Source organism: Pristiophorus japonicus, chromosome 12 (assembly GCF_044704955.1).
Source record: "Pristiophorus japonicus isolate sPriJap1 chromosome 12, sPriJap1.hap1, whole genome shotgun sequence".
NCBI lineage: Eukaryota > Metazoa > Chordata > Chondrichthyes > Pristiophoridae > Pristiophorus > Pristiophorus japonicus.
The window spans coordinates 164,909,918-164,937,842 of NC_091988.1; the positions used below are offsets into that span (position 1 = coordinate 164,909,918).

The window sequence follows — 27,925 nt, forward strand, 5'->3', positions numbered from 1 at the left end:
TGAATTTTGCGATGTGTATATAAAACAGCAGAACCCAATCCCACAGCTGTTGGCTGTCTCAATTAGGGAACATATCCTGCGGGTAGTTTGGAGAGTAATAAGAGTTATGTCATTAACAGATTCAACTAGATTTATGCAGATATTTTTAGAATACTTCTGTAGAATCAAGAGTTCAAAAGCATCATAAGAAAAATATCTGGTACTCAATATGCTTATTAAGGATGCTCATTGCTGCATGAGATTTACCACACATTCTTTCTCTTTGCTTGCCCAAGCACAAAGAGGCAAATGTTTGTAACATAGATTTTTCTATACTTATCGAGTAGAGGTGAGTTGGCAACTTCAAGGTCAATCTTTCATCATAGGATTACTGAATTGCTCATTTCATAGAATCTTAGCATCATAGAAATTTACAGCACACAAGTAGGCCATTTGGCCCATTGTGTCCGTGCGGGCCGACAAAGAGCTATCCAGCCTAATCCCACTTTCCAGCTCTTGGTCCATTGCCTTGCAGGTTTCAGACCTTCATGTGTATATCCAAGTACTTTTTAAATGCTATGAGTGTTTCTGCCTCTACCACCTTTCAGGCAGTGGGTCCCAGACCCCCACCACCCTCCGAGTGAAATAAATTCTCCTCAAATCTCCTCTAAAAATCTTCAGTACCGAAGATTTCACAGGGCCAATTTACCAAGGCTCCATTGGCAATGCGGAGTCTCAGTGGTCAGGAGCACGGATTTTGAATTTGGGCAAGTAGACGAGCAGCCTAATTCTTGGCAAGGTAGAAAAATGCATTTGCGGGGCAGTACTGATGGCCAGCGCAAGCCATCATTGAGACTCAAAAAAAAAATGTACTTAGTAAGCAATCCTATAGCTCAGGGTTTTTTTTTACCCTCTTCGACGGAATCTGCTGACTCATATGGGGTGTAGTTGAACTGCTGCTGACCATTCTCATGTGTGAGCCCAGGTAACATTTAGCAGTAGATTACTCAACTATGCAAGTGGAAGCTCCAAAATCAAGCATAAAAAATGTCCTACTCCAATATGTGCACTTTGCAATAGCAATTGCTACATAGTGACTAGGAACCCTGCCTGATTATTCTCTTCCCTTCCCTACCCTAGCCCAAGGTGCTGAGGCCAATTGTATCCATACTGCCGACCCAGTTGAGAGCAACTAACTCAATATGGATGAGGATTTGAACCAGAGATTGGTTGTTCTGCGTGGCTTTATTCCACCTGAAGCAGTGCCATTTACCAACTGAGCCACAAGGGGAACTATTTATTTTCAACTTGCAACACAACATGCAGTCAAAAGCGTATTGATTCCATTAACTGCATCCTGTGATTGAATGCAAAAACTCCCATTACAGGATGTATTAAAGTGCTCTGCACCCATAATCAATCCTGTGACAAAGGATTATAAAAATTTAAAAACAGAACCATTTTTAACAGTTTGTGTCTCTCGTGCTACACAAAATGGAGACCTGTATAATGTTGCTCATCTCTAGTCCTCACTCGGGGATTAAATTGTGTTTTCACAGCTCTTATTTGTGCATCCTCTCTTTCTCTCGCTGTCTCTCTTTTTCTCTTGGTTCGCTCGCAAATCACTTAGTTTCGAGCTAACTATTCAGCTGTGCACTGTTCCAACTTGGCAACGCACATTGCTGATTGTATGATGAAAGATTGCAAGCTAAGGAGACCACAGCAGTGGAGGCTTATGTGTCCTTTAACAACAACTTGCATTTATATTGCAACTTTAACGTAAAAAATGTCCTAAACAGCTGAATCAGACAAAAATGGGCACTGAGCAAAGACTTGATCGAAGTGTTTTTAAGATGGTCTGAAAGGAGGCGATGGAGGTAGAGAGGTATAATGTATGCACCTGTGAGTATGGCTCACTAGTTTGTAGAACTGTTGAGTTGGAAGTGGCTGAGCCAGTTATATGATCACAAGACTCAATAATACCCAACCAGTTGGGTTTAGGGAATCCACAATGAGGCAGGTGGTGGTGAGCCAGGTGAATGAACTGATAATGTGTAGTGTGATTATTAAATCTTTGCTAATAAACCAACTAGTTCTTAAAAGCAAAGTATTGCTATGAATTCTTAAGCAAAGAACTCATGAAGCAAATACGTTACAAAAGGGGAATGGGCACTGGAGAGGGAAACTCAGAGCGGTTGCCTAGACTTCTGAAAGTACGACTGGCAATGGTGGGTCAAAGGGAGAGGAAATACACAGGAGGCCAGAATCTAAAGAACAGAGGGAGTAAATTGCCCCTTTTTATAGACCCGTTAATGCCTGCGGGGGGCGCAAATGGGGCGGAGGAGACTTTTCGCCCAGGGTGGGGCGCTACCGGCTCCCGGGACTTTGCAGAGACATTACTGCAGCAGCGCCGTGCCATACAGTTAGAACCCCAGGCCACCGCACAACCGGCGATGACGTCATCAATATGCGCCGCGACCCCTCAGCGCCCTGTGCCGATGCCTTAACGCCCCATGGGAGAAATTGCCCCACAGGCTGCGAGGCTGGCATGAGCGGATGTCAACACCAGCTTCATGGGTCACGAAGCTGGCTGACATCCACTCTCGCGTAGCTCCTTAAAGGGGAGGGCGCCAGTGCCCCAGGCTGTCATTTTTTTATTGCTGACTCTTGGGTTGGCTCTATGATGGCGGCCCTAGTGTGGTCCGGGCTGCCATCGTGCAGCCCGGCACTCTGTTTTGAGTGCCGGGCTGCAGGCCTAGTCGCACGCTACCCTGGTTGCCTAGTGGGAGCCATCAGAGGCCTTGCAAATTCGCAGCAGCCCTCGCCTTTAAACAAAGGGGAGGGGCATTGAACTCGTTGCATCTGCGTAGCACTTCCCTCACCATCCCAGTTGTGTCCTGGTAACCTCCCCCAAAGACATGGAGCAAGCGAGATTGCGCTCCAGTTCCTTTGAGCGGTGGTAAGCCGAACTCAGCGGCGGGACTTCTGTGCCGGACACACAGTCCCGGTGCCAGCTGGTTACCGCCCCCAATCGGGGTGCAGGACGTATGCACCCCTAGAGAGTTTTGATAAGTTGTGGTGCTGGAAAAGGTTACAGAGATAGGGAAAGGGAAAGCCTTGAATGGATTTAAACATGAGAATGAGAATTTTAAATTTGAGACTTTGGGAGACCAGGAGGTCGGTAAACACAGGGGTGATGGGCGAGCAGGACTTAGCACGGAATAGGTTATGGGCAGCAGAGCGTTTCGGATGAGCTGAAGTTTACGAAGAGTGCTGGATGGAAGGCCGGCCAGGCGAGCATTGGAATAGTTGAGTCGAGTGTGACAGGCATGGATGAGGCTTTTCGCAACAAAGGTATATGTGTAACTATGCATTGCTACAGAGATGGAAGTTGGCAGCCTTACTGCTGGAGAGGCTATAGGTTTGGAAGATCGGCTCCGGTTTGAACAAGAGGCCGAGGTTGCAAACAGTCGCGTTCAACCTGAGAAAGTGACCAGGGGAGGACGGATGCAATCAGTGGCAAGGGTATGAATTTGTGGTGGAAGCCAAAGACAATGGGGTAGAAATTCAGACCCACCGGAAACCTGGCACATTTACCATTTTTAAAATGCTTTTTCCACCGCGCTGGATGAGGTGGCCTCTTTTCCGAAATTTAGCTCTTTGTCATTTTTTTTCAGGCAGACCAGAAGTCGGTCATAATGGGGACGGAAGTGGGGCAGTGAGCAGAAGATTGACAACAAGAGGGGCGGAATAGGAGGCGGGATGGAGTCACCGCCCCTGTCAATCATCAGCGGAGTGGTGATGACGTCATGACACGTGCATCACCATGGCTCTACCCTTCACTTAAAGGGGAGAGTCTTTGCCATTTTAAATCTTCGGTTGGCTGGGCCAATGGACTGGCACCTAAGTGGGGGTGCCAGGCTGCCTGTTGGCGACCCGGCCGAACCAGAGGGCATAATTGTTGGCCCAACCTGGCAGTCGGCTGACAAAAAAAAAATGGCACTGTGCCCTCTCCTTGAATAACCGCCATGCTGCCATGTTGCGCACACTTCCAACAAGGTGCACCGACAGAAAAATCTGTCGGGGTCACTGCGCGGCGGATCAAAGATTTTTCATGGTGAATTTGGCTGGAAGTGCAGGAGATCAGCGGTGCGTGCTTTGATTACGCACTTAGGACAGGTCGGCAGCAGTGGGGCGGAGAAAAACCCTCGGTGAATTTCGCTAGTGGCGGTCATTCGACCCCGCTGCGTGACCGCCGCATTTCAACGGTAAGAGGCCTTTTCGGGAGGCTGAATTTTGCCCCCAATGGCTTTGAACTTACCAATGTGTAGCTGGAGGAAATTGCAGAGCATCCAACATTGGATATCAGGCAAGCAGTCTGACAACACAGAAGCTGTGGGAGGGAGGTTTGGATCAAGACAGTTGCTGGAGTTAGAGCTGGATTTTATCAGTATACGTGTGAAAGCTGACCCCATATCTTCAGATGATGTCACAAAGAGAAGGGCGATGCAGACACTGCTATCAAGAAGGAGGAGTGTGAAATATTACATGAAATAAACAGAGGTATAAAGGGGTTTTAGCAGCTTTGAAAGTGGATAAGTCCCCAGGCCCGGATGAAATGTTAAGCGAAGCAAAAGTGGTAATAGCAGAGGCTTTGACCATCATTTTCCAATGCTCTCTGGCTTTAGGTGTGGTGCCAGAGGACTGCTAATGTGGTATCTTTGTTTTAGAAGGGAGAAAGGGAAAGACCAAGTAATTACAGGCCAATCAGCTTAACTTCAGTGTTGGGAAAATTATTGGAAAAAATCCTAAAGGACAGGATAAATCTTCATTTAGAAAGACATGGATTAATCAAGGACAGTCAGCACGGATTTGTTAAGGGAAGGTCATGTCTGACTAACTTGATTAAATTTTTCAATGAGGTAACCAAGAGGGTCGATGAAGGCAGTGTGTAGTGTGTATGGATTTTAGTAAAGCTTTCAATAAGATCCCAAATGGCAGACTGGTTACGAAAGTAAAAGCCCATGGGATCCAAAGCAAAGTGGCAAGTTGGATCCAAAATTGGCTCAGAGGCAGGAAGCAAAGGGTAATGATTAATGGGTGTTTTTGTGACTGGAAGGCTGGCTATATCCAGTGGGGTTCCACAGGGCTCAGTGCTAGGTCCCTTGCTTTTTCTGGTATATATCAAGGATTTAGATTTGAATGTAGAGAGTATGATTAAGAAATTTGCAGATGATACAAAAATTGGCCATATGGTTGATAATGAAGAAGAAAGCTGCGGAGTGCAGGAAGATATCAACTGATCAGCTGGGCAGAACAGTGGCAAATGGAATTTACTCCGGAAAAGTGTGAAGTAATGCATTTGGGAAGGGCTAACAAGGAAAGGGAATACACATTAAATGGTAGGACACTGATAAGTATAGAGGAACAAAGGGATCTTGGAGTGCATGTCCACACATTCCTGAAGGTAGCAGGCTAGGTTGATCAGGTTGTTGAGAAGGCATACGGAATGCTTGCCTTTATTAGCCGAGGCATAGAATAAAAGAGCAGGGGATTATGTTTGAACTGTATAAAACATTGGTTAGGCCACAGTTGGAATATCGCGTGCTGTTCTGGTCGCTGTATTATAGGAAAGACGTGATTGCATTAGAGAGGGTACAGAGGAGATTTGCGAGGAGTGGAGAATCTTAGCTATGAGAACAGATTGGATAGGCTGGGTTTGTTTTTCTTGGAACAGAGGGGGCTGAGGGGAGACCTCATTGAGGTGTATAAAATTATGAGGAGCCTAGATAGCGTGAATAGGAAGGACCTATTTCCCTTAGCAGAGGGGTCAATAACCAGGGGGCATAGATTTAAAGTAATTTGTAGAAGGTTTTGAGGGGAAATGTTTTCATCCAGAGGGTGGTGGGGATCTGGAACTCACTGGCTGAAAGGGTGGTAGAGGCAGAAACCCTCACCACATTTAAAAAATACTTGGATGTGCATTTGAAGTGCCGTAACCTGCAGGGTTATGGACCTAGGGCTGGAAAGTGGGTTTAGGCTGGATAGCCTCTTGTTGGCCGGCCAACATGGGCTGAAATGGCCTCCTTCTGTGTTGTAAACTTCTATGATTCTATGAAAGAGGTAGCATTTAGGTGAAGAGGAAAAGGGAGCCAAGGATAAATCCTTGGAAGGTAATGGTGCAATTTTCAGTTGTGCTTGATGTTGTAAGATTTATTTCCAGTGGTTTACATGTGATATTTGTGTATTTATTGTATACTGTAACTATACATCACTTGTAGGGGCCGATGTTTATACACGAGTCTGTTGGCATAATTGTATTTACTCCAGTCGTGTTATAAGCTTAGCTTTAATATTTGAGAAATCTGTAGAACTGATGCCCAATGATGACTTCTAAATGTGTATGGTGTTCAGAATTAGTCTGAAACAAAATTATGCATGAGTCATACAAAGAAAAGAGAGAAGCTGCACTGATATAGTACTTTCACAGCCTCAGACAATCCCCAAGCGCTTTACAGTCAATTAATTACTTTTGAAGTGTATTGACAGTTGTTATGTAGGTGAATGAGGCAGCCAATTTTCACACAGCAAAGATCCACAGATAACAATGAGATAATGGCTGGTTAATCTGTTATTGTTGATGTTCATTCAGGAATAAATGTTACCAAGGACACATGGGAGAACTTCCCTACTCATCTTTGAATAGTGCTATGGGATCTGTTATGTTCTTCTGAACAAGCATGTGGGACTTTGGTTTAATGTCTAATGGCAGGGTCCATTTTAACTCATGCCAGATTGGTGGTGGGGGTTTGGTGTCATGGGATTTTGGGCGACAGAAGGCCACCGCCAGAGACTCGCAGGAACAGACCTGGCACTAAATTAGGTTGATTTGTGAGGGGTGGAGCGGGTTTCGGCAGACATCGCAATCGGGGGCGGGAAGCCCAGGATAGGAGAGGCCCAAGGTTTCCTTGTGGGGCCCAGATACTTACTCACTCCAGTGAGTCTAGGAAGGAGAGAAAACTCTATGAAAGTTAGAGAGTAGTAAAACTGTCAAAATAAACTGAATAAGGACTGCCCATCCTTTAATGGTTAGTCTTACAGTTTTAGTACCTCCAAAGGCCGGACACAGGGACAAGTATAGAGGCTGAAAATTTCACAATTATCAACATATAGTAAACTAGAACCACCATTAAGTAGTAGGGGAGTGGAAGGAGAGAGAAGCAAAACTATAGTTGCAACTTCCTGAACTGGATCACTTCCAGGATGGCCGGCTGTTACAAGGAGAAGAAACAATGTTAGTTTTTAATTTTTTTCCCAATGAAATGGGATAACTAAAAAAATTGTACACTACATTAATAAATGGTTTGTGATGGGATAACTGCATAAGCTATTCTACTGCTTTATTTATAATAAGTGCAGAACATTGTACCAGAACCACAGTTCAAAGCTTGACCATATTGTATTGAGAACAAAATGCTGTTCAGTGACTTTGTTTTGTCTTTGTCAAACTACTTTGTATTCAAGCTGTGGAAAACATGCAGGAAGCCGATAGTTTCTCCTCACAGTTATTGAGAATATGTGCGTGTATGCGTACGTAAGTGTTTTTTGTACAATGTGCCATTATTATTTCTGGGTTATTCCTATTTTCAGTTTTTGTTGAAGGTTAACTTCAGGACTCTCAAATCATCAGCATGAATATTATTGATACATCATAATCAAAGATGACTCAATGACCTGAAGTCAACCTTCTACATCCATTAAGGAAGCATAATTTGACAATTCAGTGCTTAAATATATGTAATGAAAGAATTAAAATGAAGACTATTTCAAATTTATTCTAGATGTAGTTCACTGTATTTTAACATAAGCTAGCACCACATAAGAAATGGCATGCTCAAATGTGTTTACTTGTCTTGGCATTGCGCAAGAAGTGTTTTGGTTTCCAAGGCTAGGAATTTTCTAAAAGCTGCTGCCATAGCTTTGGCGGAAACTCTGTTTAAACATGTAAATGAGGTTTCCTCTGCACTTCCGGCAAATTTGCAGTGGTGAAACAGAAGCAGCTCCCAGGATATTGTGGGCTTAAATGATGCTTTGTGCTGATCAGAGTATTTAATAATAGCAAGAACTCTTGTTTTTTTAATTTTTTTCTTGGGATGTGGGAGATACTGGCAAGACAGTATTTATTCCCGATCCTTTGTTGCTTTGAGGGCATTAAGAGTCAACAATATATGGTGGGACTGAGGCGCATGTAGGTCAGACCAGGAAAAGGTGGCAGATTCCTTTCCCTGATGGATAGCAATGAACCAGTTGGTTTTACAACAATTTGGTCATTTTCATGGTCATTTTCTGGTGCTAGCCCACTAATTACCAAATTTATTGAATTCAATTTCACAACTTTCTCCATTGGTATTTGAACTAATGATAGTTGAGTTGCCAATCTAGTGCCATCATTACTCAGCTGCTGTTCCTGGATGTTACAATGTCAACCCCGTTCTAAAGTGTGTTACACACTTTGCGCTTGTGCATCAACTTACTGCGGATTTCAGCTGTGGCGTACTTTGGGATCATGGATTCTGTGGTCAATTCTGGATGTAGAATGCAGCCGTGAGTATAGGCGTCCATGGGGAGTGAGTCCAGCAGGTCTTTAAAGTGCTGCATTCTGGAATAAATAAGGCTCCCTGCTTCTGGAATTAATCTTGGGAAGTTTTCTGCAGATGAAATAATAATTTATGTCAGACATAGCCAAAAAAAACCTGGGCTCTTCAATTTATCCAGGATTGTATATTGTATCTTTGTAGTTACAATATGATCCTTTCAATCAAACAACTTATTTAACATAAAGCAATTTAATAGCAATTTGACAATGCACCCATACATAAGAACACTCCGCCTAGCCTAACGAGCCTAATGAATTACAGCTACAAAGATTTCATGTAATAAACACCTACACATAACAAAGGTAAAATTCTTCATTTGGAAAGACATGAATTAATCAAAGAAAATCAGCATGGATTTGTTAAGGGAAGGACGTGTTTGACTAACTTGATTGGATTTTTCGAGGAGGTAACAAGGAGGGTCGATGAGGACAGTGCATATGATGTAGTGTATATAGATTTTAGCAAAGCTTTTGATAAGGTCCCATATAGCAGACTGGTCACGAAAATAATAGCCCATGGGATCCAGGGCAAAGTGGCAAGTTGGATCCAAAATTGGCTTAGAGGTAAGAAGCAAAGGCTAATGGTTGATGGGTATTTTTGTGACTGGAAGGCTGTATCCAGTGGGGTTCCACAGGGCTCAGTGCTGGGTCCCTTGTTTTTTGTGGTATATATCAATGACTTGGACTTGAATGTTGGGGATATGATTAAGAAGTTTGCAGATGACACTAAAATAGACTGTGTGATTGATAATGAAGAAGAAAACTGCAGGCTGCAGAAAAATAATGTACTGGTCAAGTGGGAAGAACAGTGGCAAATGGAATTTATCCGGATAAGTGTGAGGTAATGCATTTGGGGAGGTCTAACAAGGCAAGGGGAATACACATTAAATGGTATGACACTGAAATGTGTCGAGGAACAAAGGGACCTTGGACCTTGGAGTGCAGGTCCACAGATCCCTGAAGGTAGTAGGCCAGGTAAATAAGGTGGTTAAGAAGACATATGGAATACTTGCCTTTATTAGTTGAGGCATGGAATACAAGAGCAAGGACATTATGTTTGAACTGTATAAAACACTGGTTAGGCCGCAGCTGGAGTACTGTGTGCAGTCTGGTTACCGCATTACAGGAAAGATGTAATTGCCCTGGAAAGGGTGCAGAGGACATTTACAAGAATGTTGCCTGGACTGGAGAATTTTGGCTATGAGGAAAGATTGGAGATGCTGGGTCTGTTTTCTTTGGGGAGACCTGATTACCGTGTATAGAATTATGAGGGACCTGGATAGAGTGGATTGGAAGGATCTGTTTCCCTTGGCAGAGGGGTCAACAACCAGGGGGCATAGATTTAACGTAATTGGGGGGATGTATAAAGGAGATATGAGGGAAAATGTCTTCACCCAGAGGGTGGTGGGGATTTGGGACTCACTGCCTGTAAGGGTGGTAGAGGCAGAAACCCTCACCACATTTAAAAGATACTTGGATGTGCACTTAAAATGTTGTAACCTATAGGGCTACGGACCAAGGGCTGGAAAGTGGGATTAGGCTGGATAGCTCTTGGTCGGCCGGCGTGGGCACGATGGGCCGAAGGGGCCTCCTTCCATGCTATAAATTTCTTTGATTCTATGAAAAGTCAATGGGCCTGAAATTCTGGCCTCCCCGGGTTCGTACGGAGTGTGTACGGACCCGGAAAGGCATTGCAAAAGCCAGTTTCCTGCGCGCGATGCGCATGTGCCAAATACCAGTTTTTCTGATCTGTCAAATTCTGGCTTAACAGATCGCACGTATCTCGGCAGCAAGGACATTCGTATGGGCAAGATTGCACTATTTTCCCATTTCTTGCCCAGCGAATGTCCTTAAAACTCTTGCGCTTGGTAAAAGCAGGTGCAAAGCCTACTTTTACCAGCGTAAGAGTTTATATAAAAAACATATAAAAATAAAATTTAAAAACACATTTTTATGTTTAAAAACCCTGCCCACTAAAGTAAGTTTATTTTAAACCCTAATTACAAAACTTTTTTTTTAAATCGGAAAAATATATATTTTTTTGTAACACATTTATTAACTTTAATTTCAATTAAATTTAATTATGTGAGGTGTGTTTTTATTTTTTATGTTGTGTTTAATGTGTTTCAGTTTTTTTCTCATAGCAATGAGAATTCATAGATACGGAATTCTCATTGCTGTTAATGAGAATACTGTAACTGGTTGTGCAGTCACATGTGACTGCACCGTCTGCATTCGAACCTTGAGGACGGGTGCACGCTTCAAAGCGCAGGAAGAGAAGGGAATTGCAGGCGCCTCCGGGACCATCAGGTAATTTCGTAAAATTCTCAGGTCGGAGGCGTTCGTCCGAAAGAAGCCTCTGGGCCTGAAATTCAGATCGATGTCCCACAATTCCCCAGCTTTAAAATTTAAAACGCAACTGCTGCCAATGAACCGGACAAAGTTGCACATGCGCAGTTCCAATGGGTTTTTTTTATTTGTTGTCGCCAGATTTCCCAAAATGAGAAATAAAGAAGCGAATTTAGAGAATTCTGTTAAAACCGTTAATTTTAAATAAAATTTGAACTGTGAGGTTATTTTTAAAAGTTGTTTGTCCTTGTTGTTTAAGCGGTTCTTAAACTGAAAAATCACCAGTAACATTAAGCCAACCTAGTAACATTAATAAAACTTTATTCGTGATGTGCTTCAGCACTTCTCAGATCCTCCATCTGTTGTCATCAACATTGACCCTGAGATACCGGATCCGTACAGAGTTCCTACGGACCCGGGAAGGCATCAGAATTGCCGGTTTCCAGCGCGCAATGCGCATGCGCTGGAAACCGCATTTCCGATCTGTCAAGTTTCTGGCTTGGCAGATGGCTGCATCTCGGGAGCGAGGACACTTGTAAGTGGAAATTTCCGATAGTTACGCATACAAATGTCCTCAAGGGCGCATAGCCTACTTTTACAGGTGCAAGTGTTTTTAAAAAAACACAAACATATAAAAATAAAGTTACGAAAACATATTTTATCATTTAAAAACCTTCCCCAAAACGGAAAGTTTATTTTAAAAAAAATTTCTAAAAATCAGGAAATTATTTTTTTTAAGACGTCAATAACTTTAATTTAAATGAATGTAATGTAATTATTTTCTTTTTTTTAATATTTTGGGTGTTTCGGGCTCTATCACAATCATAGTAATAGGAGTTTAGGACCCTGCGGAACTCCTATTACTATGGTATTTTACCTGATTGGCTGCCCAGAGCCATGTGACTCCAGCTCGAGGCCTGCGCATGCGCCGACGTGTACGCACTGCGAATCGCAGTCGAAGGAGGCCTCAGCATCGGAAAGTCCAACATAGGCACCAGCTTAAGGTAGGTGTGTATTTTTTCTCTAAAATGCCCGGGGGAAAGCCAAAACGGAATTTCAGGGCCAATATTTTTAAAATTTGTGACCAACAGTTATTTGTTTTTTATTCGTTATGGGATGCAGGCAGCACTGGCAAAGCCAGCATTTATTGCCCATCCCTAATTGCCCTTGAGAATATAGTGTTGAACACGCCTTCTTGAACCGCTGCAGTCCGTGTGATGATGGTACTTCCACAGTGCTGTTAAGGAAGGATTTCCAGGATTTTGACCCAGCGACGATGAAGGAATGACGATATTCTTGCAAGTCAGGATGGCGTGTAACTTGGAGGGGAGCTTGCAGGTGGTGATGTTTCCATGTGTCTACTGCTCTTGTCCTTCTAGGTGCTAGAGGTCGCGGGTTTGGGAGGTGCTGCCAAAGAAGCCGTGGCGCGTTGCTGCAGTGCATCTTGTAGATGGTGCACAATACAGCCACGGTATGCCAGTGGTGGAGGGAGTGAATGTTAAAGGTGGCAGATAGGGTGCCAATCAAGTGGGCTGCTTTATCCTGGATGGTGTCAAGCTTTTTGTGTGTTGTTGGAGCTGCACTCATCCAGGCAAGTGGACAGTGTTCCATCATACTCCTGACGTGTGCCTTGTAGATGGATAGGTTTTGGGGAGTCAGGAGATGAGCCACCCATAGCAGAATACCCAGCCTCTAACCTGCTCTTGTTGCCACAGTATTTATGTGGTCCAGTTAAGTTTCTGGTCAATGGTAACCACCAGGATGTTGATGGTGAAAGATTCAGTGATGATAATGCTGTTGAATATCAAGGGGAGGTGGTTAGACTTGCTTGTTGGAGATAATCATTGCCTGACACTTGTGTAGCGCGAATGTTACTTTCCACTTATCAGCCCAAACCTGAATGTCGTCCAGGTCTTGCTGCATGTGGACATGGACTGTTTCATTTTCTGAGGAGTTGCGAATGGAACTGAACACTGTGCAATCATTAGCTAACATCCTCACTTCTGACCTTATGATGGAGGGAAGATCATTGATGAAGCAGCTGAGGATGGTTGGGCATAAGACACTGCCCTGAGGAACTCCTGCAGCGATGTCCTGGGGTTGGGATGATTGATCTCCAACAACCACAGTCATTTTCCTTTGTACTATGTATGACTCCGACCAGTGGAGAGTTTTCCCCCTGGTTCCCATCAACTTCAATTTTACTAAGGCTCCTTGATGTCACATGTCATGTATGTACATTCTGTTTGTAGCCACCAGATGGAGTCATTGTTGGAGGCCACTGAGCAGCACGCACATGGTGCTGCTCAGGTATGAAAGGCCAGGCATTTTGAGATGCAGGCACTTTTTGGGCCTAAATAAAGCAGAGCCAAGGTTGTACCTTGCTTAGTTAAACAGTACTCAGTTTGAACCTGTATTGCATACAAAACTCTGCACTTGGTCAAGTGCTGTCTTGATATCAAGGGCAGTCACTCTCACTTCACTTCTGGAATTCAGCTTTTGTCCATGTTTGGACAAAGGCTGAAATGAGGTCTGGAGCTGGTTCTGGTGGAACTCAAACTGAGCATTGGTGAGCAGGTTATTGGTGAGTAAGTGTCGCTTGATAGCACTGTCGATGACGCCTTCCATCACTTTGCTGATGATTGAGACTGATGGGGTGGTAATTGGCTGGATTGAATTTGTCCTGCTTTTTGTGAACAGGACATACCTGGGCAGTTTTCCACATTGTCGGGTAGATGCCAATGTTGTAGCTGTACTGGAACAGCTTGGCTAGATGCGTGGCTAATTCTGGAGCACAGTTATGAGCAGAATGTCTTCTGTGCAGCTTCCGGTAGTTTCCGGTAACTTGCTGTTCATTGGCAGGAGTCACTCCGTGAAATTTAATGCATGCTTGTATGCTATACTTAAAGGCACACTGCATTAAAGGCACAATGTTAATTTAAATAGGTTACATTTCCAAATAAAGTACTGTAAATTAAAACTATCATTCTTTTGCATTCCATACTGATGTAAATTATATAAGGTATGTATATCAATGTACTGCAATGTTTATATTCAGGTGTATTGATACAATATACATGCTACCTGTTTATTATGACTGCCGAATATATGCATTGAATGAAAATTTTCTTTAGTCTATATTTACCTACACCAAAATAAAACTGTTTCCTACTTTATAACTGCACTAATCAATCAAACTACAAATATAATCTGTTTCTATTAATTATAATTACCTTGGATGAGAAATCAAATTGCAATTCGTTGTCAAATGCAATTACCAACAGTCTATTGAGACTTCAGTGTAGATTTTTACTACGGCTGTTTCCTAATGCTTTTTACTTGTAAAGCAACATGACCTATCGTAGCCTGTACAGATATGATTGTACTCAATTACACATTGATCTCGAAATTATTGTGTAAAATATTAGCGCATGGATGCCTAACATCTTAAATGACATTACTTTGTCTGCTATTATCTAGTCATTTCTAGGCTATTATGTTGAAATGATTTTTGTGTTTTTTTGACTTGCTCATTTTTCAGGAAGTCCAGTGCCAAGAGTGTTTCTCAGATGTGGATCCTATCTTCATATAGAAACAGTCAGGTGCACTATGAAACACAATTGGCTATCTAAGCGCTCACTACATTTTGGCCTATTTTTACAGTTTATGGCTTTTTCCCATGGCCAATATAACATGAATAAACTCCTTGGGCTGGATTTTCGTTTTTTTGCGTTTTTGACCATTTCCGGGCGCAATTCGCGGCGGAGCGAAAAATTTAGCACCGGGATAACGTTAACGTCAGAGCAAGCAGCTTTCGCCAAATGAAAGTTTACAAAGAGCGTTAGTGTAAACTCCGGCATTACACCACAGATTCTGTGCATCGGAGCCGAAAGTTCCGAATTTGGCGCAATTTGCGTCTTGCGCATGTGCTTTTTTTTCCCGCGTGCTTTCACCTTCTGGTTTCCTGTCGCAAACGCTAATGCAGGGCGCGGTAACTTCCTGCGCAGGCAGTACACCCGGGGCTGAATCAGCCATTTCACATTTTGAAATTGATGATGGAGGAGGAAGATTGCAGTCAGCGTGCCAGGCGATTTAGCAACAAGGCTAATGAAGCTTTAGTGGGGGCTGTGGAATGGAAATGGCAGGAGTTGCATCTTCGGAGTGGTTCTAGACCACTGCCATGCATATTTAAGAGGATTTGGAGAGAAATAGCTGAGGAGATCTCTGCCTCGGACAGAGGTCAGAACTGGCATACAGTGCCGAAAGAAATTTAACGATCTCACCAGTGTCATCAGAGTGAGTACCATTTTAATTCATGCACTCCTTCATTACTTCATGGATAAATCTGATGCACTATTTGTTCTCATGCTGTTGCTGTCTCTCAACACTCTGTGGGTTGCCTCCTAAAATGCATGATACATAGGTAGGCTTAGTTCGGCACCCTATTTGCCATGAATGATCTTTACACATTATTAAGATTGCTTTCTGAGATCTCATAAGATGGCTCCGCACTTCGATGTCCTCCTGATGAACCATGTGCAACTTCCAAGGCCATTAAACAGAGGACTCTTATTACATTCAGACAGTATGGCAGAAGTGCTTTGGTGGCTATCTGTGCCACAAGAGCAGATGGACCCTTTTGTAACCATTCGCATTTTCATCTTTGCAGAAAAAATCTCATAATCACTGCGAGCAGGTGCGGACAGGCGGTGGTCCGCTTCAGACCCTGCCACTCACAGACGTTGAAGACAGAGTGGCAGACATCATTGGCGTCACAGGTTGGGCAGCTGCCACTGGGAGTGTTGATCCCCGCTCAGATACTGAGGGTAAGTCCCGCACACTCCCTAAGATAGGTTGGGGCAATGTGATGCAGTGTCTCTGGACTAGATTTAATGGAGTAGCGGCAGTCTTTCAAATGAGCCTGTGCTATGTGACCTTCCTCATGTCACCCTGTACCTTCCCCTGCAGCTAACCACTCATCTGTTGTTTTCTACTTCCAGATGACCAGACACAGGCGCCGCATCCCTCAAGGGACCCCTCCACATCAGGCCATTGTCTGGAGAAAGAGGAGGATACTGATGAGCCAACTCCGGCGCAGCATCAATTGACCCCTGCTCCGCCACCGGCACTCAGCTCCACTAAGGACGACGTGATGTTCTTGGGGTTCGATGAAATAGAGGCTCCTGGGACCAGTGGCGTGCAGCAATGCAGTGCTGGGGTTGAATCCCGCAGGCCATCTCTCCGAAGGGTGAGTCAGCATAGTCGGTCTGGAACTGGACATGATGGGAATGTCCAGGGAGAGCATCCAGATTAGCCATCAGCTCCTTGATGTCTTGGGAAGGATTCCTGCGAGCATTGACAGTCTGAAAGTGATGATTACAGAGGTAGTGTTGCAGATTATCAGTGCAAGCCGTGATGTCAGTGAGGTCATCAACGCCCACACAAGGCTGATGGCCTCCAGCAGTGATGGTGGAGTCCCGGAGAGTGTGGTGCGAATCCTTGCAGAACATGGTGCATCACAGGCACAAACTCTGCTTCAGCTTGGGCAGGTGATGCAGTGCATGTCTGCCGCCATACTCTGTGTCCCCCACTGTCATACGGGAAAGTGACGGTTCCGAAGCAGGCCAGCAAGGTGTTCGTTTACATCGTGCTCTGGTTGCTAGGGGCCAGCCCTGTCGGCGATTGAGGAATGAGTGGCTCCAGGGATATGGGATGTAGTGTCATTCCTCCGGATGACCGCATTCCGTCTCCCCCCACTCAGTCGGCAACCAGACATCAGCGATGGTTGTCACCCAAACCACCTGTGACTGGCGACGCCGATGAAAAGGCTAGCCAGTCAAAAGCCAGGCCTTCCAAGCCATGAGCTGGTCCAGTGCTTCTCCAGATGGCGTCTCCATTGTCTTCTCTTCCCCCCCGCCTCCCCCCCCCCCACCACCCCTGCCCCAACACAGCAGCGCTCTGGCAACCTTACTGTATGTCTTGGTGCCACTTTGATTAGGAGCAGCAGGCAGGAAAGGGGGGCAAAAGACAGTGGGAAAAATAGTGGGGCAGGAATTGATGTTATAGTATCACACTGCTGGATTATGTTGTTGATGCTGGATTATGTTCTGATATTCTTGAATTATCACACTATTGGATGCAGCTCCTTTATTTTATTTAAGTTTTATAATGAAGATTACAAAGTTTACAATGTTTAATAAATGTTTTTGTTCACCTTAATCATTCCTGTGTAATGTCTCATTTGCAGAATCAGAGGAGGAATAGTCAACATGGTGGGATAGCGTGGCCAGGCAACACTCAAACCTGCCGTTCACTCTTCAAGCAAAGTGTTCAATTATGAGCTGCCGACATAAAGCTTTTGCAGCAGCGAAATCTCCATGATGCCTCCACGTGGTTGTGGTGGTGGTAGAATGGGTTCCTTGCCAGGCTCCTCCTCCTTCGTCTTCCTCCTCCCACTCCTACTCTTTCTCCTGAGGTGATCCTGCAATCTCCATTGGCAATTCCTGTCCCCTCATGATGGCTAAGTTGTGTTGCATGCAGCACACCACAATGAATTCAGAGACCTGCTGAGGGGAGTATTATAAGCAGCCTCCAGAGTGGTCCAGACATCAGAAGCGCTGCTTGAGCACTCCAATTGTCTGTTCGACGATGTTGTGTGTGGCTGCATGGCTTTCATCATAGCGATGCTCAGCTTCTGTCTGAGGGTTCCGGAGGTGGGTCATTAGCCAGGTGGGAAGGCCATAACCTTTGTCCCCGAAAAGCCAGCTCTGGCCTGGTTAACGTTGGAACATGCATGAGACACTGCTCTCACGCAAGATGAAAGCATCTTGGATGCTTCCTGGATATTGGGCATTCATTGCCATGATGCGCTGAGTATGGTCACAGATGATCTGTACGTTCATGGAGTGGAATCCCCTTCAGTTTCGGAAAACCTCTGCATTCCGTAAAGATGCTTGCAGGGCGATATGCATACAGTCAATGGCACCCTGAACCTTGGGGAAGCCAGCAAATTGCCCTCTCAGTTTGGGTCTCCTTGGTCATTGGGAGCTTTATGATGTCCATCCTATGTATGTACCTGCTGAATGCAGCAAAGTGTAGCATGCTGCAAGATGGAACATATGTCACCCACTGATGCCTGGAAGGAGCCGGAGGCAGAGAAGGCAAGTGCCACAGTCACTTTCACCTCCTCGGGCAGTGCAGTCCTGTTGCCACTGGTAGGCAGTCGGTCTGTCCGTATGAGCTGGCATATCTCTATCAGCACTTTTTTTCGGAAGCGCAGCCTCCTAACGCACTGTGCCTCAGAGAGCTGGAGGTATGAGAGATGTTCCTGTAAACTCTTGGGGGGGTAAGGCCTCCTCCCCATACGTCTGTGATCTCTTCAATTACGTTGCAAATAATCAACAATAAGCCTTCTTCCAGCTTGAAGCCATACATATGGCAATAGCAGCTAGGATGAATGGCTCCCGACCTAGCATAGCCCCCATCTTTTAAAGTTTCCTTAAATGTCTGTTATAAAACAACCTAGAAACTCACAAACTTCACAATCAAAAGTATGTTGTAATGCAGCGTTCTTCTCCCAATCCTTTTAATCACTCACAAGTGCAGCTTTCTCCTTCGCTTTCAACATGGCGCCTTTCGAGCCTGGGTCCATCTGGTTTTTCTAGACGGGTCTTCGGGCGGATGCTAAATCCGCCAAAATGCTCGAATGTTCTGCCCAGGGTGCTAGCGCAGTGATGCACAACGATTATAGCCTAACCTCAGTGGTGGGAAAATTATTGGAAAAAATCCTGAAAGACAGGATAAATCTGCACTTGGAAAGGCAAGGATAAATTAGGGACAGTCAGTGTAGATTTGTTAAAGGAAGATCGTGTTTGATTAACCTGATTGAATTTTTTGAGGAGGTAACCAAGAGGATCGATGAGGGTAGTGCATACGATGTAGTATATATGGACTTTAGCAAGGCTTTTGATAAGGTCCCAGATGGTAGACTGGTCATGAAGGTTAAAGGCCATGGGATACAGGGCAAAGTGGCAAGTTGGATCTAAAATTGGCTTGGAGGTCGGAAGCAAAGGGTAATGATTGATGGATGTTTTTGTGACTGGAAGGATGTTTCCAGTGGGGTGCCACAGGGCTCAGTACTGGGTCCCTTGCTTTCTATGGCACATATCAACGATTTAGATTTGAATATTGGTTGTGTGGTTGATAATGAAGAGGAAAGTCATTGGACTGCAGGAGGATATCAATCTACTGGTCAGGTGGGCAGAGCAGTGGCAAATGGAATTTAATTCAGAGAAGTGTGAGGTGATGCACTTTGGGAGGGCTAATAAGGAAAGAGTATACACATTAGGCGGCAAGCCACTTAATAATATAGATGAACAAAGGGAGCATCCACGATGCTGAGAATGACGTGAATAGCACGTTTAGGGAGTTGGTCTTACCGCAGGTTAAAGGTACACAGCCAGATAGGGGATGGGTGACCAACAGGAAGAGCACTGCAAGGAATATAGTGCAGGGGTCCCCTGCGGTCATCCCCCTGCAAAACAGATACACCGTTTTGGGTACTGCTGGGGGGGATGACTCATCAGGGGAGGGCATCAGCAGCGAAGTTCATGGCACCGTGAGTGGCTCTGCTGCACAGGAGGGCAGGAAATAGAGTGGGAGAGCTATATTGATAGGGGATTCAATTGTAAGGGGAATAGATAGGCGTTTCTGCAGCCGCAACCAAGACTCCAGGATGGTATGTTGCCTCGCTGGTGCAAGGGTCAAGGATGATTCGGAGCGGGTGCAGGACATTCTGAAAAGGGAGGGTGAACAGCCAGTTGTCGTGGTGCATATAGGTACCAACGTTATAGGTAAAAAAACGGGATGAGGTGCCACGTGCTAATCAGAGTAGGAATTGCAGGATAGCTCAGATGAATACGTGGCATGAGGAGTGGTGCAGAAGGGAGGGATTCAAATTCATGGGACATTGGAACCGGATCTGGGGGAGGTGGGACCAGTACAAACTGGACGGTCTGCACCTTGGCAGGACCGGAACCAATGTCCTCGGGGGAGTGTTTTCTAGTGCTGTTGGGGAGCAGTTAAACTAACATGGCAGGGGGATGGGAACCTATGCAGGGAGACAGAGGGAAATAAAATGGAGGCAGAAGCAAAAGATAGAAAGGAGAATAGTAAAAGTGGAGGGCAGAGAAACCCAAGGCAAAAAACAAAAATGGCCACATTACAGCAAAATTCTAAAGGGGCAAAGTGTGTTAAAAAGACAAGCTTGAAGGCTTTGTGCCTCAATGCGAGGAGTATTCGGAATAAGGTGGACGAATTAACTGCGGAGATAGCAGTTAACGGATATGATGTAATTGGCATCACGGAGAGATGGCTCCAGGGTGACCAAGGCTGGGATCTCAACATCCAGGGGTATTCAACATTTAGGAAGGATAGACAGAGAGGAAAAGGAGGCGGGGTGGCGTTGCTGGTTAAAGAGGAAATTAATGCAATAGTAAGGAGGGACATTAGCCTGGATGATGTGGAATCGGTATGGGTGGAGCTGCAGAATACCAAAGGGCAGAAAACGCTAGTGGGAGTTGTGTACAGACCACCAAACAGTACTAGTGAGGTTGGGGACAGCATCAAACAAGAAATAAGGGATGTGTGCAATAAAGGTACAGCAGTTATCATGGACGACTTTAATCTACATATTGATCGGGCTAACCAAACTGGTAGCAAAACGGTGGAGGAGGATTTCCTAGAGTATATTAGGGATGGTTTTCTAGACCAATATGTCAAGGAACCAACTGGAGAGCTGGCCATCCAAGACTGAGTGATGTGTAATGAGAAGGGACTAATTAGCAATCTTGTTGTGCGAGGCCCCTTGGGAAGAGTGACCATAATATGGTAGAATTCTTTATTAAGATGGAGAGTGACCGTTAATTCGGAAACCAGGGTCCTGAACTTAAGGAAAGGTAACTTCGATGTATGAGGCGTGAATTGGCTCGAATAGACTGGCAAATGATACTTAAAGGGTTGACGTTGGACAAGCAATGGCAAACATTTAAATATCATATGGATGAACTTCAACAATTGTACATCCCGGTCTGGAGTAAAAGTAAAACGGGGAAGGTGGCTCAACCATGGCTAACAAGGGAAATTAGGGATAGTGTTAAATCCAAGGAAGAGGCATATAAATTGGCCAGAAAAAGCAGCAAACCTGAGAACTGGGAAAATTTACAATTCAGCAGAGGAGAACAAAGGGTTTAATTAGGAAGAGGAAAATAGAGTATGAGAGGAAGCTTGCAGGGAACATAAAAACTGACTGCAAAAGCTTCTATAAATATGTGAAGAGAAAAAGATTAGTGGAGACAAACGTAGGTTCCTTGCAATCGGATTCACGTGAATTTATAATGGGGAACAAAGAAATGGCAGACCAATTGAACAAATACTTCAGTTCTGTCTTCACGAAGGAAGACACAAATAACCTTCCGAATGTTCTAGGTGACAGTGGGTCTAGTGAGAAGGAGGGACTGAAGGATATCCTTATTAGGCAGGAAATTGTGTTAGGGACATTGATGGGATTGAAGGCCGATAAATCCCCAGGGCCTGATAGTCTGCATTCCAGAGTACTTAAGGAAGTGGCCCTAGAAATAATGGATGCAATGGTGATCATTTTCCAACAGTCTATCGATTCTGGCTCAGTTCCTACAGATTGGCGGGTAGCTAATGTAACACCACTTTATAAAAAATGGAGAGAGAAAACGGGTAATTATAGACCGGTTAGCCTGACATCAGTTGTGGGGAAAATGTTGGAATCAATCATTAAGGATGAAATAGCAGCGCATTTGGAAAGCAGTGACAGGATCGATCCAAGTCAGCATGGATTTATGAAAAGGAAATCATGCTTGACGAATCTTCTGGAATTTTTTGAGGATATAACTAGCAGAGTGGACAAGGGAGAACCAGTGGATGTGGCGTATTTGGACTTTCAAAAGGCTTTTGACACGGTCCCGCACAAGAGATTGGTGTGCAAAATCAAAGCACATGGTATTGGGGGTAATATACTGATGTGGATAGAGAACTGGCTGGCAGATAGGAAGCAGAGAGTCGGGATACACGAGTCCTTTTCAGAATGGCAGGCAGTGACTAGTGGAGTGCCGCAGGGTTCAGTGCTGGGACCCCGGCTCTTTGTAATATACATTAACGATTTAGATGAAGGAATTGAGTGTAATATCTCCAAGTTTGCAGATGACACTAAACTGGGTGGCGGTGTGAGCTGTGAGGAGGACGCTAAGAGGCTGCAGGGTGACTTGGACAGATTAGGTGAGTGGGCAAATGCATGGCAGATGCATTTTGGGGGCAAAAACATGAAGGCAGAATATTATCTGAATGGCGGCAGATTAGGAAAAGGGGAGGTGCAACGAGACCTGGATGTCATGGTTCATCAGTCATTGAAAGTTGGCATGCAGGTACAGCAGGCGGTGAAGAAGGCAAATGGTATGTTGGCCTTCATAGCTAGGGGATTTGAATATAGGAGCAGAGAGTTCTTTCTGCAGTTGTATAGGGCCTTGGTGGGGCCATACCTGGAATATTGTGTTCAGTTTTGGTCTCCTAATCTGAAGAAGGACGTTCTTGCTATTCAGGGAGTGCAGCGAAGATTCACCAGACTGATTCCAGAAATGGCTGGACTGACATATGAGGAGTGACTGGATCAACTGGGCTTTTATTCACTGGAGTTTAGAAAGATGAGAGGGGATTTCATAGAAACGCATAAAATTCTGACGGGACTGGACAGGTTAGATGCGGGAAGATTGTTCCCGATGTTGGGGAAGTCCAGAACCAGGGGACATAGTCTTAGGATAAGGGGTAGGCCATTTAGGACTGAGATGAGGAGAAACTTCTTCACTCAGAGAGTTGTTAACCTGTGGAATTCCCTGCTGCAGAGAGTTATTGATGTCAGTTCATTGGATATATTCAAGAGGGAGTTAGATATGTCCCTTACGGCTAAAGAGATCAAGGGGTATGGAGAGAAAGCAGAAAAGGAGTACTGAGGGAATGATCAGCCATGATCTTATTGAATGGCCGTGCAGGCTTGAAGGGCCGAATGGCCTACTCCTGCACCTATTTTCTATGCTTCTATGTTTCTATGACCTTGGAGTGCTTGTCCACAGATCCCTGAAAGTAGCAGGCCAGGTGGATAAGGTGGTTAAGAAGGCAAACGAAATGCTTGCCTTTATTGGCTGAGGCATGGAATATAAGAGCAGGGAGGTTATGCTTAAATTGTATAATACTTTGGTTAAGCCACAGCTGGAGTACTGCATGCAGTTCTAGTCGCCGTATTATAGGAAGGACCTTATTGCACTATAGACGGTGCAAAGGAGATTTACTAGGATGCTGCCTGGAATGGACAATTTTAGTTATGAGGGCAGATTGGATAGGCTGGGTTGATTCTCATTGGAAAAGAGGAGGTTGAGAGGAGACCTCATTGAGGTGTACAAAATATTGAGGGGCCTGGACATAGTGGACAGTAAGGTCCTATTTCCATTGCTGGAGGGGTCTATAACAAGGGGGCATAGTTTTAAGGTGGTTGATGGAAGGTTTAGAGGGGATTTGAGGGGGTGGAGCTTCTTTATACAGAGGGTTGTGGGGATCTGGATGATAATCAGTAATTTCATGTAAATAAGTTTAGAAAGAAAGAAAGACTTACATTTATATAGCGCCTTTCACAACCACCGCATGTCTCAATGTAGGAAACGCGGCAGCCAATTACACACAGCAAACTCCCACAAACAGCAATGTGATAATGACCAGATAATCTGTTTTTTTGTTGTGGCGATTGAGGGATAAATATTGGCCAGGACACTGGGGATAACTCCCCTGCTCTTCTTCGAAATAGTGCCATGGGATCTTTTATGTCCATCTGAGAGAGCAGATGGGGCCTCGGTTTAACATCTCATCTGAAAGACAGCACCTCCGACTGGAGTGTCAGCCTACATTTTTGTGCTCAAGTCCCTGGAGTGGGACTTGAACCCACAATCTTCTGACTCAGAGGCAAGTGTACTACCTACTGAGCAACAGCTGATACAATCAGAACACAGCAAAGTTTTGAGAACAAGACCGTCCCTAAATGAACATGAGCAATTAATTTAGCAGAAATCTTGATTAACCAGCTTACAATAAAGTAGAGTAAACAGTAGTATTGAGTTGCATCAAAATATAAAATAATAACATGCATGGTAGTGTCAGAACATTTATTTCTTGCCCTTCGTTTCATGTGATTGTGTTCCAATAGTTATGTTACTATTTAATCGTAACATAAAATGAACCCAAACTTAGCAATGAATAACAAGCTGTAAAATTCAAGAATATTCAGTATAAGTTGATATTGCACATTCACAAAAAGAAAAAAAAGACTGTAAATGTAGCAGGGATAACATTCTTGAGCTTCTGATGACTATAAACTATTTGAATGTTTCTCACAACATTTATGGTATTATCGCAACTCATTTAACTCACCTACTGTCATCTGTGATAAAGTAAAACAATGCAACCATCCACCAATTTATAATGATATAAATCCATTGAATCATTTCATTGTACTCTGATCTTGTTGGTAAACTCCACTTTGAAGAGAGTAAGTACACAATCTGAGAAGAATTCATCAATAGGCTTTAGTTGTTAAATAACTATTGAATTTATTAACAACAAAGGCAAATCATACAAAAAATGAACAGAGGGACAGAAAATGATCAGTCAGCTCAATGGGAAAAGGGCTAGACCAAAACATACAATGAGAGATAAAATATAAAAAGGAGCTAAATACATGCAACATGAGCAAACTGGGAATTGTAATACTATAAATGGAGAATGACGTCCATATCAAATGCAAGTGGAATATTAGTGATAACAAAGAAATGGATTCAGGTCCATTTTCAACTTCTGGCTAATTCAAATTCATGTGTCAAATCTTGAATAGAACAAGTTCACTTAAATGTCACTAAAGGATGTTGCCATCCTATGAAAAGTAATTGTGAATCGGAAATTTGACATTTGCCACTAAACTAGACCCATTCAATCTTCTAATTAAGAATATAAATAATTATCCACAAAAATATGTTATTCCCACTAAAAAGGCCATTGTTTGAAATAGCTATGATGTTTTTAAAGCAAATGGCATCCTGAATAATTGGGCGCAATTTTCAAGTGGCCCGATTCATTGGACGGTGCAATGAGCAGGGAGAGTTCACCTGACAAAGCTCACCGGAGGCTCAAGCCATTTTCATGATTGGGCCTCATTTATATTGAATCAGAAAGCGACCCACGCTAAACAAGTTGATATGCAGTTCACATTCGGAGGAGAGGGGCTGGTAAATACGGTATTTACCCTGAAAGAGCAGTCCAGAATGATCAGCGGGAGGAGGCTGAAAATAAAAATGGCTGGTAAGATTTTTGTGGAGGCACAGGAAGAGCATTCTTATCTGAGCAGCCTCCAGCGATCCCTTTGAGGGCTGTTGCTTTCTCATGTTCCATTCAGTGCGAGTGGGCGTGCTTTGCTCTGCGCAGTCACCGCTTGTGTGGACATTAAAATTATATTAGCGTCATACACACCCTATTTAATTATATTAATGAGGCATCTGCCTGTTTTGGCAAGAGTCCTCACTGCCAGTCCTCAATCACTGTAGCCTCTTCAATTGGGTAGCTATTAATACTAAATTTAGTTTAGAGCCTAGAAATTCCTGCTCATTATAATAATGTACAAATGCTTACTGCATTCCAGTAAGATTCCTGTATTTTAATAGTGGCATTAATATGATTTTAAATGGGTTAATGTCTTTACTAAAGAAAAGGAAGCGGAATGCCATGTGAATGCATAACTTATTCATAAGCCATCATTGCAAATAGTCATTTTTGTGCTTTTTTTTGATAATGCTCCTATGAAGCACCTTGTGATGTTTTATTACATTTAAAGGCGCTATATAAATATAAGTTGTTGCTTTTATTCTATCTGTGTTATGTTAATCCTTGTCCTTGTTATTTTATTTAAGTACCCATTTCTTTCTCTTCAATCTGCATTGATTCCCAATTTTCTGCATCATAGAAACATAGAAAATAGGTGCAAGAGTAGGCCATTTAGCCCTTCAAGCCTGCACTGCCATTCAATAACATCAGAACTGATCATTCACCTCAGTACCCCTTTCCTAGTTTCTCTCCATACCCCTTGATCCCTTTAGCCGTAAGGGCCATGTCCAACTCCCTCTTGAATATATCTAACGAACTGGCATCAACAACTCTCTGCGGAAGAGAATTCCACAGGTTAACAACTCTCTGAGTGAAGATGTTTCTCCTCATCTCGGTCCTAAATGGCTTACCCCTTATCCTTAGACTGTGTCCTCTGGTTCTGGCCTCCCTCAACATCGAGAACATTCTTCCTGCATCTAACTTGTCCAGTTCCGTCAGAATTTTATATGTTTCTATGAGATCCCCTCTCATTCTTCCAAACTCCAGTGAATACAGACCCAGTCGATCCAGTCTCTCCTCATATGTCAGTCCTGCCATCCCTGAAATCAGTCTGGTGAACCTTCGCTGCACTCCCTCAATAGCAAGAATGTCCTTCCTCAGATTAGGAGACCAAAATTTAACACAATATTCCAGGTGAGGCCTCACCAAACTCCTGTACAGCTGCAGCAAGACCTCGCTGCCCCTATGCTCAAATCCCCTAGCTATGAAGGCCAACATGCCATTTGCCTTCTTCACTGCCTGCTGCACCTGCATGCCAACCTTCAATGACTGATGTACCATAACACCCAGGTCTCATTGCACCTCCCCTTTTCCTAATCTGCTGCCATTCAGATAATATTCTGCCTTCATGTTTTTGCAACCAAAGTGGATAACCTCACATTTATCCACATTATACTGCATCTGCCATGCATTTACCCACTCACCTAACCTGTCCAAGTCACACTGAAGCCTCTTAGCATCCTTCTCACAGCTCACACTGCCACCCAGCTTAGTGTCATCTGCAAACTTGGAGATATTACTCTCAATTCCTTCATCTAAATCATTGATGTATATTGTTAATAGCTGGGGTCCCAGCACTGAGTCCTGCAGCACCCCACTAGTCACTGCCTGCCATTCTGAAAAGGACCCGTTTATCCTGACTCTCTACTTCCTGTCTGCCAACTAGTTCTCTATCCATGTCAATACATTACCCCCAATACCATGTGCTTTAATTTTGCACATCAATCTCTTCTGTGGGACCTTGTCGAAAGCCTTTTGAAAATCCAAATACTCCACATCCACTGTTCTCCCTTCTCCATTCTACTAGTTACATCCTCAAAAAATTCTAGAAGACTTGTCAAGCATGATTTCCCTTTCATAAATCCATGCTGACTTGGACCGATCCTGTCACTGCTTTCCAAATGCACTGCTATTTCATCTTTAATAATTGATTCCAACATTTTTCCCACTACTGATGTCAGGCTCACCGGTCTATAATTCCCCGTTTTCTCTCTCCCTCCTTTTTAAAAAGGTGGTGTTAAATTAACTACCTTCCAGTCCATAGGAACTGATCCAAAGTCGATAAACTGTTGGAAAATGATCACCAATGCATCCACTATTTCTAGGGCCACTTCCTTAAATACTCTGGGATGCAGACTATCAGGCCCTGGGGATTTATCAGCCTTCAATCCCATCAATTTCCCTAATACAATTTCCTGACTAATAAGGATTTCCTTCAGTTCCTCCTTCTCGCTAGACCCTCAGTCCCCTAGTACTTCCGGAAGGTTATTTGTGTCTTCCTTCGTGAAGACAGAACCAAAGTATTTGTTCAATTGGTCTGCTATTTCTTTGTTCCCCATTTTAAATTCACCTGATTCTGACTGCAAGGGACCTATGTTTGTCTTCACTAATCTTTTTCTCTTCACATATCTATAGAAGCTTTTGCAGTCAGTTTTTATG

General features: G+C 43.9%; 1 protein-coding gene across 5 annotated transcripts in view; it reads right to left on the bottom strand.

The window, feature by feature from the left end:
• The window catches only part of gdap1l1 (ganglioside induced differentiation associated protein 1-like 1), an 86,026-nt gene that overhangs the window by 27,188 nt on the left and 30,913 nt on the right, over positions 1-27,925 (bottom strand). For 3 of the 5 annotated variants that reach the window (XM_070896101.1, XM_070896097.1, XM_070896098.1), the window contains one exon: positions 8,514-8,687. The exons of 1 other annotated variant lie outside the window; for it this stretch is intronic. In XM_070896101.1, coding sequence (XP_070752202.1) covers positions 8,514-8,687 — 174 coding nt within the window. Of the gene's footprint in view, positions 1-8,513; positions 8,688-19,846; positions 19,892-27,925 lie in introns of all 5 variants that reach the window. One more of the 5 variants, XM_070896096.1, reaches the window with a different exon arrangement.